The sequence below is a fragment of the Phocoena sinus genome, chromosome 7 (assembly GCF_008692025.1).
Source record: "Phocoena sinus isolate mPhoSin1 chromosome 7, mPhoSin1.pri, whole genome shotgun sequence".
Taxonomy (NCBI): domain Eukaryota; kingdom Metazoa; phylum Chordata; class Mammalia; order Artiodactyla; family Phocoenidae; genus Phocoena; species Phocoena sinus.
In genome coordinates, this window is record NC_045769.1 from 107,115,108 (window position 1) to 107,132,569 (window position 17,462).

At 38.2% G+C, this 17,462-nt stretch overlaps 1 protein-coding gene across 2 annotated transcripts in view; it reads left to right on the plus strand.

The window, feature by feature from the left end:
* The window catches only part of CNTNAP5 (contactin associated protein family member 5), an 876,608-nt gene that overhangs the window by 739,918 nt on the left and 119,228 nt on the right, over positions 1-17,462 (plus strand). For both annotated transcript variants that reach the window (XM_032637306.1, XM_032637307.1), the window contains exon 17: positions 6,736-6,954. In XM_032637306.1, coding sequence (XP_032493197.1) covers positions 6,736-6,954 — 219 coding nt within the window. The remainder of the gene's footprint in view (positions 1-6,735; positions 6,955-17,462) is intronic.

A 17,462-nucleotide genomic window follows, 5' to 3' on the forward strand; every position in this document is an offset into this window, starting at 1 on the left:
AGAATTACTGTTGTGTGGCAATAATAAAAAACAGATCTACTTTTAGTTGCTTTTGCTAGTTTTCTGATTCTCTGCATTCAGTATACCCACTTCTTTCTTATACACAAGGTGGACTGCTCCCACCATCTAGCCCTTATTAAAGCCATGACCATGAAGACTTATGCTTTTCGTTATGTGCCTCATTAACCTGGTTTTAAATGCATGTTTTCTATGATTTGATTGTGGCAATTGACCATATTACAATAATAATGTGACAGCATGAAATACCCTTGAAAACCTAAGTAATAATGTCTTAGTAACAGAAACGTGGAAATTTGAGACCTCCAGAAAAAGAGACAAAAGTGCTGGCTGGAGGAGATGGCTGAAGTGCATGTACAGGTCTCCTGCAGAGCACAGAGCAGCTAAGTGTTTCTTCTGCAGCTACAGCCCAATACAAGGAAAGGCATCTCTTTAACTGGTAGTTGTAATCTCCTTTTACTCCAATGATTTAGACTATTAATGGCAGGAAGCTCTTGTGGCTTTAGTGTGAAATAAGATCCCTCATAGCTACCTTGGCCAGGCTTTAAATATGTGGAGTTGAGTGCCAGCTATTTCATAATATGGATATAATAACCTCAATGTAAATTTAATAACAATCAGGCCCTAAGGCCTTTCAATTCATTAAAGCAGCAGCAAATGTCATGGCATATTATCACAAGGTAATGAGTGATGATTTCGTGTTAATTATATTTCAGTGTCCAATTTGTTTGAACTTCCTCATACTATATTTTGTCCTTTGGGTTGCACAAAAATGTTTTCAGTACAAGTGGTATTAAATCTGATAAAAATTTAAAATCCATTGATGTCATTGTTCAGTGCACACTTTTTCACCAGATCAGAGAATATGTATTTTTTGAAAGAGGAAGATTTTGTATAAACTTTTTTAAAGTACGAGACCTCAAAATTTTCAAAATATTTTGTTTTATTATTATTATTTAAAAGGAAAAACAAACAAACAAATGGGGCTTATCTTGCATTTCTTACTAACAGCTGCACTCAACCTATGTCTTTTACACAGATGGAATTTTCACCCTAAAGTGTTCATAGTAAGATTCCTCTACAGATCATCTTCTTAGAAAGAAAATGGCCTTCACAAAAATGTAGTATATTTCTCAAGTAGATCTCTTCCTCATCCCCAAGGAGTATTCCTCTGTAACTATCCGAACAGAAGTTTTCAAAATTGATGTATCCGAATTGTTGGACAGGGAACAAGTTTACATAAAAATTTCAATTTATTTCTTTCTGGGTCACTTCCAACTAAGACATTTGAATTTTGTAGCTTTAAGATTAGTCCATATTCTATGAAAGGCAAGATGTTTCATTATGTCCTCAAGTCTTAATGGATTTGTTCCAAATGAGACTGAGAAAAAAATAGCTATTTTGACAATTCGCTCATAATGGCTGTGCAGGTTGAAACAGATATTTTGGAGTGGATGGGGGATGAGAAGGAAATGGCTGTTGAGATCAGTACGGCATAGCGGAAAGAGACTACTGGTGAGAACCCAATGTGGATTCTAATTTCTGTTTCTCTAACTCTAATTGTGAGCAAGTTCCTCACCCCTTCAGTGCTTATTTATGAAAATGGAATTGTTGATGCCCATATGTCAATCAGATGCATTTGGCTGCAATTAAAAGAAAACTCAATCTTAACTGGTAGACACAAGGATGGGAATTTATTGGTACCAGGACAGGTGACCAAGTCCGGAATTGGTGGGGAACTTTATTTCTGGTTGGATTCAGGAGTTTAACAAATGTTAGCAGTGGTCTAATTTATTTATCTCCCTGCTCTGACTTCTGAATCTCCACTTCCGTCAAGGCTATCTTTCCCTCAAGAAGGAGCCACATTTCAGCTGGTGAGAAAGCACTTCTTTGCCAGCTGTCCACACAATCCTCCTGATATGCAAGTCCTCTGACTGCCTAGGAACAAATGCCTCTAGACAGGGAAGTAAAGATTTCAGACTGGTTTTGCCAGAGCCCAGCCTTACCCCTTGGGTGGTAAGGGCAGCTAGCTGACCTTAAAGCCTGTAGGGGAAAAAAAAATCATTTTCATTCCTAAAAGTCTGAGTTCTTGGCTGAGAACCATGTGATAAAAGACAGAATAACAAGAGGAAAAACAAACAGAAGTTTATTAACATTTATACCTCATGTAGGGATGGGAGATACCCAGAGGAAAGGAGTGACTCAACGAGGTGACTTAGACCTCCAGTTCATATGACATCTATAAGAGAGAACAATAAATTTTTGGAAAAATAATAGGATAAAGGAAAGCAGTTTTAGGCTTTGAAAGTAGAGATAAAAGCTAGTTAGTCAAGTTTGTTATGTAGATTCTTCTGGTGACATCTTGAGGCTGATAGGGTCTAACATTGTCTCCAGGTGATTAATGTTTGTCCTCTTGGTAGAGAGGGGAGGAGGGATGGAGGAACAACTAAATCTATATCTATGTCTATGTCCTCATCTATATCTATATATCTAGAAATTTGAGTTCTGACTTTCAAATGTATCATATCAATAATATTACCAACTGTGATGGTAACTTGAAGATACAATCCTCAGATCCTCAAGAATAGGAAAGATTAATTCTCACAATAATTACATTTATACTAAATGGTTGAGTACTCTAATTAGACATAGTACTGAATGTTTTATATTCATTATTTAATTTTGTTTTCAAATAATCTCATCTATAATCATCAAGATATTGCATTATTATTTTCATGTTCAACTCACAGTCCAATATGCAGATGAGGAAGGTGAGCCTTGAGAGGGTAAATAACACACCCAGCATCACCCAGTAAGATTCAGAATCCAGGATTCAATTCTCTGTTCATTTGAACAACTCCCTACTCTGCTTTGCAAAACTGTCTCAAGAGCCAAGAATGTTAGAAGGTGAGAAAATAGCATGATTTTCCTCCATGTTTTGAGGCATAGGACATTCAGCAAGGTCTTTACAACTTAATGCAAAACTGTGTGTGCTTTTTTTCTGGAATAGGAGCCACAGCTGCCATCAGCGCCTCCAAGAGTCCATGTCTCCAAAAATGTTTAACAATATTTCATTTACTTCTCATTCTACAGATGAATACATGGGAGGTCAGAGAGGTTAGGAGACTACATTAAGGCCTTGCATCTTCTTCTTTATTCCATTATGGTGCCTGAGACATCTCACATGCCTGACCTGTGCAGGGCTGAGAACACAGAGATGGTGTCACAGTTTGAGGAAGGAAGAGCATTGTACAGGAGCCTTAGAAGGCATCTTCTCATCTCCTAGGACCACTTGGTGTACAATCTCTCATGCTTGCGGCAGGTTCCTCCACTTGACATGCCCCTTCTTGGTCAGTCTTCTCAAAAGTACACCATGAGCTCCTTTTGTTTCATTCATCTCTGCTTAGCACAGGCCCTGGCTGGGTAAAAACCCACTGAAATACTCCAGTGACTCCTTCGCGTTGTCTTGAACCATAGGGTGTAAATGATAAGGGAGGATATTTGTCAGACAGTTGCGGGGAGAAGATGGTAAATTCATGATAGAGGTAATGCTGCCACTGGGCCTCCAGCTTTCCCATTTAGAACCACTGAGCTATGCCCATTCCCCCAGAAAATGAGATCTAGTTGACATTGGCCTCAGGTGTCCTGTCTTCCAAGTCACTAGCCAGTGTTGGAGGTATCACCATGTACTTACATTTATTTTCATTCAGTTTTTTCCAGGCACCCATATTATATATCTAGCTTTGACTGCCAGGTAGGGACTGCATAGGTTTTGGGGATGGTGGTTTTCTCATAGGACAAGTGGGTTAAAAAGTGAGCTCCAGAGACACATCACCTGGATTTAAATCCTGACTCTGCCCCCTCTGGGTTGGAGCAGCTTCTCAGCTATCTGTGGGTCAGTTCCCTCCTCTGTAAAATATTACCTTTCTCATATGATTGTAGGGAGTTGATTCATGAAAAATGCTTAGCAGAGTGCCTGGGTCATGGTAAGCGCTCAATAAATGTTAGCTATTATTATTGCATTTCACTGATTCTCCCCTAGTTCTAGGAGAAGTGAGTTGAACATAGTAGGTCTTTAATAGTGACTTGAATAAAGTTAAATAATACTAATTTTAGAAGGTTTTTAAGGAACCTAACACCTTGGTATAAAATTAAAAGTAAAGAAAGGAAGAAAGAAAATTACAAAATTGCATTTAGTGTATACAGGGTAACATTTTAATGAATGAAATTTTAGTTTGATGGGAGCTTCCTGTATACAAGGCCCAATCCTAAATTCTGGGTGTCTAATTCATCTATAAGTTGCAGACTAGCTGGGGAGACAGACTATAACCAGATCATTATACAACAGAGGGATAAATGCAGGGGCAGAGATAAGTGCAGACCAGAAACTAACAAGGAGGTAGTGGTGACAGGGGGTGGCAGGCCGTCACAGCAGTGGAGCAAGCCTTTCTTCCACAGAGATGTGCTGTCTGCATGGAGCTGGATATCCACAAGACCAGGTTGCAGGAAGGCTTTTAGCAAAATCTTTAGCATTCCTCCCCTTCAACCTCAAGAGTTTTTACCTATGTTTTTAGAGAGAAATACACTTATGCTCAATATCTCAGTAATTGTTTATTTGGTCTCAAGATAAGCAGGACTGTAAGGTAGCATTGGTGGCCTGATAAGAAACAGGCAATGGCTCAAAGGGCCAACTTCACTCTTATTTAATCTTTCAATTGTTGAATCTGATTTGCTCCCTTCAATTCTGTTTCCGTTAATGCATGGGTTTATGAGCCAAAGACAACTGACGTGGGTTGGTGAACCATGCCACGGTGATGATAATAATAACAATAGCTATCATTGTTGAGTACATCCTACACGCCAGGCACAGTTCTAAGAACTTTGTCAGGATGAATTTATAAACAACCTGACAATTAGGTATTGTTTTTATTCCCATTTTACAAAGGATAAAAGTAAGAGGTGACAAGCTCGAAAACTTACCTCAGGTCATGGAGGGTGCCAGAGTCCAGGTCTCAAATCCCATTTGTAAAGCTTCTATCTTATTGCCTCTCTTTGCAGTCAGGACTCACATTCACCAGGAAGGCGAGCAATTCAAACTCTCTGCTACTTGAAATTCTGCATATTGGGGGCTTCTTATACCAAGGCTGGCTTTCTGTTAGGGTTTAAAGCCTGAGAAAGGAGTGGTCCAGGGTGATGACTGACCTTTGATGTTGCTGAATATTCAGATCTGTTAGTTGATGACCTTGTCAAAGAAATACACATGTCCTATCTCGGGTGTAAAGGAGGGGGACCATCACAAGGTGCTGATAAGGAAGGGAAGGTCTGGAATATGAAGGCTTCTGTTCCTGAGAGAGGACTGTCTTCCCCTCAACTTTAATTTATAATTTACCTCTCCACATCCTGCAGATTTAGAATTCTTACATAATAAAAGAAAATACAAGAAGGTATACTAAAATAGAGAAGAAAGATGGAGATTATACTTTTGGAGTCAGATTCTACTTACTCTCTAGGCAGCTTCAAGCAAATTGTTTCTATTTCTCTGAACTTTCATTTTCTCACCCATAAAATGTGCATAAAAATGAGACCTTTCTCATAGAGTTGCTTTGAGGATTTAAATGAGAGAATCTATGGGCAGTGCTCCTCAGAGTGCATTGTACTACTGTGCTGCTGCTACTTCTCTCTCTCTCTGTTAATGGTGATAACACCACTGTCACCATCCCCATCATCACCATGACCACCGCCATCACCACTATCACCACCATCACCATTGCCACCATCCTCACTACTACCATCACCACAATCACCATCACCACATCACCTTCACCACCATCAACATTATCACCACCATCACCATCACCACCACTATCATCATCCTTATCGTCACCACCATCATCATCACCACCACAACTATCACCATCATGACCACCACTATTATCTTCCTGTCATCATCATCATCAACATCATCATCATCACAGGTAACATTACCCCTGACTGGCTCTTTTCTGTCTTGTACGATAAGCAGATTGCTATAGAAGGGCAGAAAGGGTCATGGAAGGAGCCCTGCATGGGGAGTTGGGGGGATAAGGTTGTGTTTGTTCCCAGACACTGCCACTTGCAGTGATGCAGACAAGGCACTTAAAATTTCTGAGCCTCCTTTTAAAAAAAAAGTCATAGGAATAGCATGAATTCTTGTATCATATGTATTGATGAAATAATACATTTTAGAATAATATATATAATACACATAATAATATGTTATATATATATATGAACATTATTATAACATGCATAATGAATAATACCAAGCACTGGACTTTCCAGGGTGTGGTCTTCTCCTCGCAGGAGTGTAGCTGCTTAGCTAACCAAGTATCTATAGCTGTCCATGAGGACACAGTTGAAGTCAGAAGAGATCCAGAAAACCCAGAACCTTGGAGCAGGTGCATTTTGTCAGATCAGCATCAGTGACCCTGGTCCCTATCCTATTTCTTGAATTCTCACAATGAGAACCAACTGGGACAAAAAAAAAGAGCTTGAGATTTAGTAGTTGGTAGTTATTACCATTAATGGTAGTTTTTATACTGAGGGGATTTCATCTGAAGGCCTCTCTACCTAGCTGTTGATGTACGATCGTTTTTATCATTCGTTCAGGGTATGCTTGTGCCCTAAATGTACTGACAACTCCCTTCATCTTTTTACCTGTTTCCTTTTTGGTTTCAGCTCCTTCCGAGATCACTTTTGCCATTGATGTTGGGAATGGCCCCATAGAGCTCATAGTCCAGTCCTCTTCTCCTCTGAATGACAACCAATGGCACTATGTCTGGGCCGAGAGGAACCTCAAGGAGACCTCACTCCAGGTGGACAACCTCCCAAGGATGACCAGAGAGACCTCAGAGGAGGGCCATTTCCGGTTACAGCTCAACAGCCAGCTGTTTGTAGGTAGGGGACATCTTACGGTGCCCTGTGTGCTATAAACCCTACAAGACCACTGTGGAACCAGGCCCAAGGAAAATTACTATTTTAATTTAGACCTGGGAAATGATTAAAATATTCCTTAAGGCATTTATAATTATAAACGTAATTTCACAGATTCTTCCTTACTAGATTTATTAGCTACAACAATGGAAGATTATGTCATCTCTTAGCAAAGTTTGAGGGGTTTTCAAACTCTATTTGTATCTTTTCTCCTTGTACGTATTATATTCTCAGATGTCCGGGAAGCTCTACTACTTTTCATCCCTATAATCAAAACCTACTCTTAGAAAAAAGGATGTATCAACTATTTAAACCTTATTAGAAGTTGACTTTAAGTCAGTGGGCTACCATTCACCCTTCCTAGTGATACCTGACTCCAGATAATTATTGATAACCATGTAATGAAATATGTTACAGCATCTCCAAGGGATTTAGGGCATCAGTAATATGGTGGTGGAGGGAGCTATTGGTTTTTAAACTAGGAGCTTCTTTGATACTCCCTGAAATCACGTCACTTAGGCAGCTGCCTGATAACTTGCACAGAAAAGCAGCCCTGGTCCCTAAGCAGACGTTTCTCCACTGGTCATTTCCACCATGAGACTCAGAATCAACCTTTAGATAAGTTGTTCCTCTGAACTGGCTGCCACTGCTGGCAGTAGGGCCTGGGAAGTCTCAAACATCATTCACTGAATCATTCATTCATTCCATAAGCAGTCAGTGAGCACCAAAAACAAATCAGGCACCTTGTCAGATGGTGGGAATTGAAAGATGACTTGTGCAATGAAACTTCTTTTCAAAGAGCTCACTCTGTGTGTGTGTGTGTGTGTGTGTGTGTGTGTGTGTGTGTGTGTGTGTGCTGTGCGAGAGAGACAAAGAGGCAGAAAGAGAGAGGGAGAGAGAGTTTAGCCACATTAGTCCAGGTAGGAAACGTCCACCTTATAGCTACAGTTTAGAAAGGATTTTTTGAAAGTAGGTTGAGCAGGGCTTATAAAGCTTTAAAGACAAATAGAGTTGTAAACGTTAGGGATATTGTATTATTATCAAAACCAAGGCACTGCTCTTACATAAAACTTGAAACTCAGATGCTTAGAACAGTAGCATAAATTAGGTGTAAAATTTGCCAGTATACCCAGATTTACTTTTTTTTCCTTATGTATTTATTTTACCAACTCTCACACTACATAGCTTTACTGCTAGTAATGAAATGCCATCAGCAATCAATGGGTGTTTCTTACTTGCTTCTTTTAAGTTTGGGTTTGTGCAACTTTTAACTCTGAGGAAATCTGTCACTAAGAACATACCAGCTAAAAGAAAAGAAGTAACAGAATCTGTAATCTCTCTTTCCAACAGGAATCATATTTCTTTCTTCATCTATCATGTTTTACCTATCCATCAGAAGCTAAGATATAAGTGATTAAAAATGATTTTATGATGAAAAAGTACTCAATTAACCTACATCAGTGATATGATTTAGTATTAAAATATTTTTTTAAATTTATATTGATGTTTTCATTCTATTTAAACATCACATTTTATTGCTCTGAATAAGTTTGCTAGTCATCAATATTTAATGTCTTTTTTGGTGTAATCAATTCAAGTAGTTTGCAATTTTCATAAATTATATTCCATGCCAAAGTTTAATTTATCTTCAGGCAGTACTGATGAATCTTTCTGGCTGAAAGGTGTATATAAAGATGGAATTTTTTTAATCCCTTCATGCAAATTTCATGTAGTTATGAAATTATCATATGTGAATGATATGAATATGTGACAAACTTTGTGCAAGTTGAAAGGAAAAAGAGGCAGCTGTGTTTCCTTGCGGGTTTTTATCTCTAGATGTTTCTGTTCACTGATCACAAATGCAATGAGTAAGAGCATATCTATGGGTCTGGAGAGATACCTTGCTCTAGCTGGAGCCAAGGTCAGCTGCAGCAAGAGCACCTGCTTCTGGTATGTTTCTTCCCAATAGGCCCCATCTCAGATGGTACTCTGATTTATTGAATTTGTCTTAATGTACTTGAAGAAGAAAAACATGCTGTTGGAGGCCATTTTAGTCTGTTGGTTTGAATTTTGTTGTTTAGTGTTCAACCTGTTTAGAAGTGTCAGGTGACCAAAAAAATTGAAGTCCCAATATTTCCAGTTTGTATGATTCAGTGGTTTAAAAAAAAAAAGGCCTCTACTTAGCTAGAGCAGCCAAAATGACGAATTGCATTCTCTATCATTCAGAAAATTTGAGTCACTGGATTTTTATATTTGCTAGGCAGAAAAAGATATGATTGCGGTGTGCTGTTTAAAATTTTTTTTTAACTAAAGTATATTTGATTTACAATGTCGTGTTAATTTCAGGTGTACAACAAAGGGATTCCGTATACGTATACATATACACATTCTTTCCCAGATTCTTTACCCACATATGTTATTGAGTATAGTTTCCTGTGCTATACAGTAGGTCCTTGTTCATTATCTATATTTACTGGGATAGATTGATTGTGACAGTACTTAAATATTAATTTGGATATGTCTGTCTAGATACCTTTAACCTCTGAAGGATCTTTCAGTCAAAACATAGCATCGTTCAAGTATGGTAATCACTGGCATTGCTGCTGTGCTTGTGAGTGCTTCCCGAGTGCCAGAAACAGGTTGAATTTTATAGAATGGATATATCTCTTAGCACTCCCCCTGTCATTGGAACATGACAAGTTGAAGTGCTGATACCTGAGTCCATGCATGCCGGATTCCCAGAATCAATACTTTAACTTCAAGCTTTTATTTCCTTGATAGTTAGGGACAATTGCAACCATGCCATTTCACTGGTCGCATTTCTTGAATAGAGTAGGAGAAGCTTCATAACACAGAGCTTCTGAAATGTGCACTGCAAGCTTGGGGTAGTTTCAGCTTTAAAACTCTTGGCAGTATCATCCCTCGCTTTGCTCTTCCCTACTAGCTTTTCAAGTTAATATGAGGAAAAGGCAAGAGAAATCCAAGAACTAGCACTTATGGCTGAAAATGAAATGAAGAGATCTGGGTAAGAACTCCAGGTCAACTGTCAACAGGCCATGCGACCCTGGTAGAGAAACAACTAGCCTAAGTGGATTCATTGTCTTTATTATTTGCAGAATGAAATTGATGAGCCTGGTAACTGATCCCTTACAACTTGAGGATGTCCCATCTCCATCTGTATATTAAGCATGACAATCATCCTTACCCTCATGCCCATGTGGATGTCACAGCAAAGAAAGTATCTCTTTGTCCCCAAATCTGACACCCCATCTTTCCAAATATGTTGCAATTATAGAATGGACATTTTGTAAAGCTGTGAGCCTGTGAGTCTCATTTTTGTGTTGCTTTACTTTCTTCTTATCTTTTTGGCCTTTTATGGACCTTTTTCTTTATTTTTTCTTTTTTTTGGCTCAGCTGCTTTATTTGTGTCAAAATAAACTGAAGTAACTCCCACTTAGAACTCCTTGGGGGAAGTATTTCACTGACTTGGTAAATCATAAAGTTGAAGCAATTTCCCCCCTACCCATGGTGCTGCTCCTGATGCCACACTGGTTGGGAATTATTATTATTATTTTCAGGTGAAGCGTGTCAAAAGCAAGGTCAGCAGTGAAACCAGGAAAGGTGGGTCTCATTTGCTCTCTGCCCTGACACTTCAGAAACTGCTAGAGTCTCTCTGTGGAATAGTCACTTATATTTACACTTGCGAGTGCCCCACAAGGATGGGTTTCCTGACACAGGCCAGCAGAGTTTTCTGTCTGGAAGATGTACTGTGTCTCAAAGCACAGGAGGAGATACACACCCTTTTCATGTTAAGGAAGAACTGGAAAATCACCTTTTATCATATTTGTTATTTGTTACATTATTTGTTACATAAAACCATTGCACATGGAGGATATCAATGGTGAAACAAAAAGTAAAGAAATTGTCTTTTCAGCATCCTTTACATTTCTGATGATAAGGTCTGATTTACCAACAAGTTTATTTTTTCAAAGTTAACTAATATGTCAAGTATACTTGAATCATCTTAGTAAAATAATTAGCTTAGTAAAAAAATTAATACATGATTTCTGATATTCCCCGTAGTAGTTAAATAAGAGAATGTGTCCTGATTCGTTTAAGAAGTTTTAGGAGACCTCAGAACACTAGCGGGCAAGTCCCGTGAATGCTTTGCTTCCTTGTTACCTACCAAGTGGCAGTCACTCAACGCTTCTACAATGATAAAAAAAAAAAAAATGAGGACGAGCCACCTGCTTCCTCATGCATTTTTTTCCCCCAACACCACTTCTGCTCCACATAATCAGATTCTTAGAGCTTGAAAGTGCTTTGAAGGAACACTGGTTCTTTTTATTTTCAGAGAAGTGAATGATTAAATGACCCCTTCCACAAAATTTTGTCTCATCTTGCAAATGTTGAGAGTTGAGTACAATGAACCCATCCCAATAGCCCATGTTAGTATTTTCTGCCCCCTAATATTCCAAAACCCTTTTGGAAATGTTTATCTACAATCTCTTATGCTTTAATTGAAGCTCATTTCATCCTATACTGGCCGCATTAGATTGGTAATGTGACATTGAAGGAGAATGTACAATTTTCTTGTACAGTTTCACTTTTTTAAGTTTTAATTCTGCCTTTGACAAAACATATCTCAAAGCATACTATCTGTTTTTGAAGAAAGGTACAACATGGCATCATGTTCTCATGCAGCCCAGGCAGGAAAGCCCTGAGATTTGGACCTCACAAAAACTCAATGGTAGAAGCAGTCATTCTAGTTACTGTGGCACTGCCATTCATCAAAATCTGTAACTCAGTAAAGAAAGAAAACATTAAGACAGCACCGTTCATGTGGAGCTAGGGTGATAATTATAAAATGAAATTCAAGCCAGATATTTCTGGAAAATAAAACAGTACACTCTGGATGTTCAAGGACCCAAACTGAGGGAGGTGAGAAGTTGTTGTGTCTTTTCCAAAGCCAAGGCACCATTGAGCTGATGTAACCAGGACAACCAGGGAAGCTCCAGTTTAGAAAAGAGTGGGCCCAGCCTGGCATGCTGATGCTGCAACACTGTCGATAACCTGTTTCCATTTCTCCAAGGCTCTGGAGACAAAGCTGATGACTCAGAGGAGGAGGTGAGAAAGCCTTAGAGCAGAACAATGGTGGGGAAGAAGATGTAGTCAGAACTCTCTGAACATGTTATTGGTAGATTTACACTCGGTTCTCATTGTGTTACCAAGTTTATTCTGATTCAGAGAGAAAAGGATTTGGCTTCAGAGAAACTTGAGTTGGGGAAGGCAATTTTGTAGAAGAGGTGAGAGGTGCCATGTTTTAATTCAGCTTCCTGCTTCACCATCCATGTCTCAGGCTGAAGGGTGAGGGTCGTCTCAGGCCCCTGTGTAGAGAGGCTTAGGAATGTGCGTAGACTCTAGGATGTGCTGCCCAGGACCCCATTCAAGAAGGCCCTGCTGCTGGGAGTGCTCTTGGAAGACAGTCTCCTTCTGCCCCTTCAGCTACTGCATCTCTTCAGGACAAAGTCCCGTCCTTCCAGGGAGGTCCACAGACAATAATCACTTGAGTCCAGGGTACAAAGGCACAACCATTTTGGCCCAAGGAAGCATATCTCTGATGGACTTTTCTAGCTCCAGCATTCTCTGTGGGGCTGTTCTAGACTGTCAGACCTGCGCCAGAGCTCACTCCTTTGCCCACTTCTGCTTCCTGACTCTCTGGCTCAAAAGTGTGGTTCCCAATGGTTCCCCCTGAAAAACATCCTGCCCCTTTAACTTCATCTCACAGCCTGTTTGCTGGAGAACACTACCTGAGGCACAATCACATGGATGCATTGTGCAGTACACACACACACACACACACACACACACACACACACATTTTTTAATCAAAGTAATTTTTTAAGATACATTTATTTTTCATTCCTCCCAAGAATTAACCATAAAAGAATGCCTCCTTTTCTCCCACTTTCTTCTCCAAAACACCCTTTAAATTCAATTGCTTCCTTAGAGTCGAGTTTGCATTTTTTGATTCACATTCTCTTGATGGTCCTGACTCTCAAACTAGGATGGGCAACCCCACCCTTGATCCACCTGGCAGACTCCTCTTCAATCATGTTTACAAAAGACTAAATGTTCTGTAGATATCTTAGTATTTTATTATTAGGTTATTATTAGCCCCAGTTATTGTGCACTGTGTGATTAAGGCCTTTCCATAAGTTTCATATCTTCTAATGATAAATAACACCAATTTAACTGATCCTGGTAATATGTGTTAAAATCTAATCTTCCAAAAGCTAAAATGAATTTCAGGTGAATAGAAAATAAACATGAGTCAAAGATTTTATGTCACTCTAATTAATGAGGAAGCCATTAAGATGTCATGATCAGTTCAGAGAGCATCTAAAAAGCTGGCATATGTATGGAGAATTTAACAACACAAAAGTTAGAATAAAGTTGTAGATTTAAATATAAACCGTTGCTCACCAGGCCATCTTCGGAGTTATCTGTTACGCTGGAAAGAAATTATCTGCATCTCCACTGGACAAATATCATCCATTTTTTTGCTTTATTTCCAAGTTTCAGGTAATTTTTCTGAAAGGAGAGAGTTGCTTCCCACATATGATGACGTATCCCTAGTCATATAGCAGCCATCACTTCCACAAAAGAAGCTGGAATAAGAAAGAACCCCAAAGTGATTGCTGCACACATGCATCAGAAAGTCAGGACAATGTTAGTAGACTGGATTGTGAGAAGTGTTAGCCATGAATTGCCACTGTTACTATCCCGTTAGTGGATTGTAGGCTCCATTTGTATTTCAGAGTCTCCAGAGCTCAACCATAAAATTACTCTAGGGCAGGTGGGACTATTAGGGAAAATTCTTAAAGCTTATACACTTTTATTTTATTGACGTATTTCCTTGAATGGGTCTGTGGTTCAGCTTCTGAGGGAATCTCTGTTCTCAGCAGGGCCTCCCTAGAGAGAACTAATTAGAGTGATTTCCACGAGCCCCAACTTCCAGGAAATCCTGAAGCTGCTGTCATCGGGGCAATCACTTGGCCTGGCAGCCAGCCTGGAAGAAGCAAGTAGCTTCTCCGCTGACTCTAGAAAAGACCTGGAGCTCCTATGATATTTCTTACCCAGTTGCTCTTGCAAGGAGGGTGATTTAAGGCTGTTTTTGATAGTGATTTTCTCAGTGATTTTTCATCTTCAAAAACGGTGGCAGAAGGAAGCAAAGTGAGGGATGACTGTGCTCTCATCTTTGTGAGATGGGAGATGGGACTCATCTGGTCAGACTGGCTCCTGTCAGTATTCTAGACTCTGTGATGAGGATTATGGCAGACTTTCCTACCACATCATCTTTTTTTTTTTTTTAAATCATTTGACAGAACGTTTTTTTTTTTTAATTTTTATTTTATGATAGAGTGTAGTTGGTTTACAATGTTGTGTTAATTTCAGGTGTATGACAAAGTGATTCAGCTATACATATAGATATATCCATTCTTTTTCAGATTCTTTTCCCCTATAGTTATTACAGAGTATTGAGTAGAGTTCCCTGTGCTATAAAGTTGGTCCTTATTGTTTATCTATTTTATATATAGTAGTGTGTATATGTTAATCCCAGCACCTAATTTATCCCTCCCCCTCACATTTCCCCTTTGGTAACCATAGGCTTGTTTCCTATGTCTGTAAGTCTGTTTCTGTTTTGTAAATAAGTTCATTTGTATCATTTTTCCAGATTCCACATATAAGTGATATCAGATGATATATGTCTTTCTCTTTCTGGCTTACTTCACTTAGTATGATAATCTCTAGGTCCATCCATGTTGCTGCAAATGCCTGCCACATCATCTTGATATTCTCTCAGGGGTATCTCCAAATGAGATGCAAAGCAATAATTCAGAGGCTTCTTTAGCAAGATAGTTGGACCACTACATCAGACACCTTGAACTGTGGTGGAACTAGTTCCCTACTGCTCCACAATTCTGTGGGCAACAGAAACAGGCACAATTCAATTGCTTGCTTGTTTCCTTCGCCTCCCTCTGAATGGTAAATAATAACCAAATGGGGATTTCCATAGAACATCCATATAGTGCTCTGAATGGGCAAAATCTTGTGCCCTGCCACCATTCTGCTACAAAGAAGGCAAATGTTTGTTTTTGGTCTGTAGTCTTGGGAAAAAAACAGTCTTTGCAGAAAACCCATACATACTCCAACCCACCCCACAGGCACAAACATGCTGATTCTGGGAAAAGTGTTTGCTAATATCCAAATACCACATATATTAATAAAGAATTTTTAGAGATATACATAATTCTATAACAAGGAGTTTCTTTTGAAACTTGAAATAATTTCTTAAATGCCTCTAAAAAAAGATAAGCAGGATTGTGCATGATATACATAATAAATGAAAACATTTATTTTAAATTATATAGTCAGTACACAAATACATGTTTGCTGTAAAATTATTCAATAATAATCTTAGGGCTCTTCTTAGAGACGACCAATATTAGCCTAGTATGACACTTTCCAGGCATCAAAGTAGTTACATACATGTAACTACCCTTAGGAAACACCATACAATGTTATTATTTGTGGATATATTTACTTAATCAATATACTTCTGTGTATTATACCACAGCTTACTTGCTGTATTTTTGTTTTCATTTGCTTTTTTACTTAACATATGCCATGGGAAACTTAGCATGTCAGTATAAATATCATATTATTTTAAACTGCTATATAATATTTTATCTAATATTTTTAGTTTTTGTGTCATTGTTTTGTTTGTTGTCATTTTTATGTCTTTATTGCATGTGGAATTTGTTTAAGGTTTTGAGGTAGGATTGTAATTTTGTTTATTTCCCCAAATATTATTTGTCATCTCCATTTATTTCATGGTTCCTCTTTTACCTAGTTACTTGGACCTCCAGTATATATTATAAGGTTTAAAATCTCTCTGTGTAAAGAATGTATTTCTGAATTTCCCACTCTGTATTACTTACATAGTTTTTTTCCAGGTGCTGTGCCAACATCATACTTACAAAACATATTTTTAAAAAATTTTTTCAATACTTTAATAATCATTAAGGTCTACATAATCCTAACTTTAGCAACTGTACATTTTGATGCTTATCAGAAATGAATTTTACATAACAAGAAGGAAGAAGCTGCCAGGGCAGCACAAGTGCAGCAGACACTGGGTACAGAACATGTTTTGCTCTTGATTAGGACGATCCCTCCCCTCGACCCCACAAACACACCTGATTCCTTTTCTTAACACTCTGTTAACTATTATCTACCACCTTCTTTATGGATTTTAGAATTAACTTTTCATGTTCTAGGAAAATAATTTTTCTTGAATGTTACGAATTTTCTTGGGTTATTGACTGGGATTGTATTGCATTAAAGGAAATAATTATACATTGCTAAAGTATATGGAAACATGTTCCATCTCTTTATTTATTCTCTATGAGCCAAGGTAAATTGTTATTACTTTCTTTTTTATAGCCATAGATCTTAAGTTAATTTCTAGATGTTTGGCTGCTTTTGTTGTTAAATAGGATTTTTTTCTTGCTATCACATGGTCTAATTGGTTATTGTTGCTCTATAGGACCATTATTGATTTGGTATGTTGATATTTATACCCATCCACTTTCTTATACTTTAATTTTAATTGTAATAATTTGCCATTATTATTTTGGGGGGATATTATAGACATACAACTATATTATGTGTGCAAATAATGAAGTATTAGTAATGACTATGTATAAAGCCAAATTAAATATTTCTGAGTATAATCATCCCCCAGCTCCATTTGGAATATTTATTTTAAAATGTGGGTAAGGCCAATGATAATAATGCTTTAATGGCCCTCGATAAGTGTGGCTGAATTCTTCTTCAAAAGTTTTTCACAGCATTCATTTCTACCAAACAAATGAGGGAACAATTTCAATCTGTTGTTAACTGATTCTAAATCATCAACAAACCCTTTTCCAGTTTTCTGAGGAGACCTGGTATTCTGTTTGGGTACCACAATTTGTGGTAAGGGTTAAATCAGAAAATGCCTATGAAATGCAATGGGTAAATGTGCTTGATAAGAAGTAAGCTCTTAGTTCAAATTGGCTCTTACTATCACTATTTTACTTTGTAGACATCCAGTTAGTGCCACCTGCATTATTACATCGTGTGTGTTTATTGATTCCTGTATCTGGCAAAACGTAACCAGATGCATGCCTTATCCTTAGGGAAATTATGTTTTGGAATTAAAGCCTCCACTAGGATTTCCTTCTGATACCAAGATTCTGCCAGTTGAAGGGGCAGGATAAAAACAGAAGATAACTGTTGGTTAGTGCATTTGTTTTTATTCAGCATATACATGCTAAACCTGCTCCCACTTTAGAATTTGAAATCTAGATGGCAATACACCTGCACTTCACTCGAGTCTTGACTTTAGGCAAAGTAGTTCATAT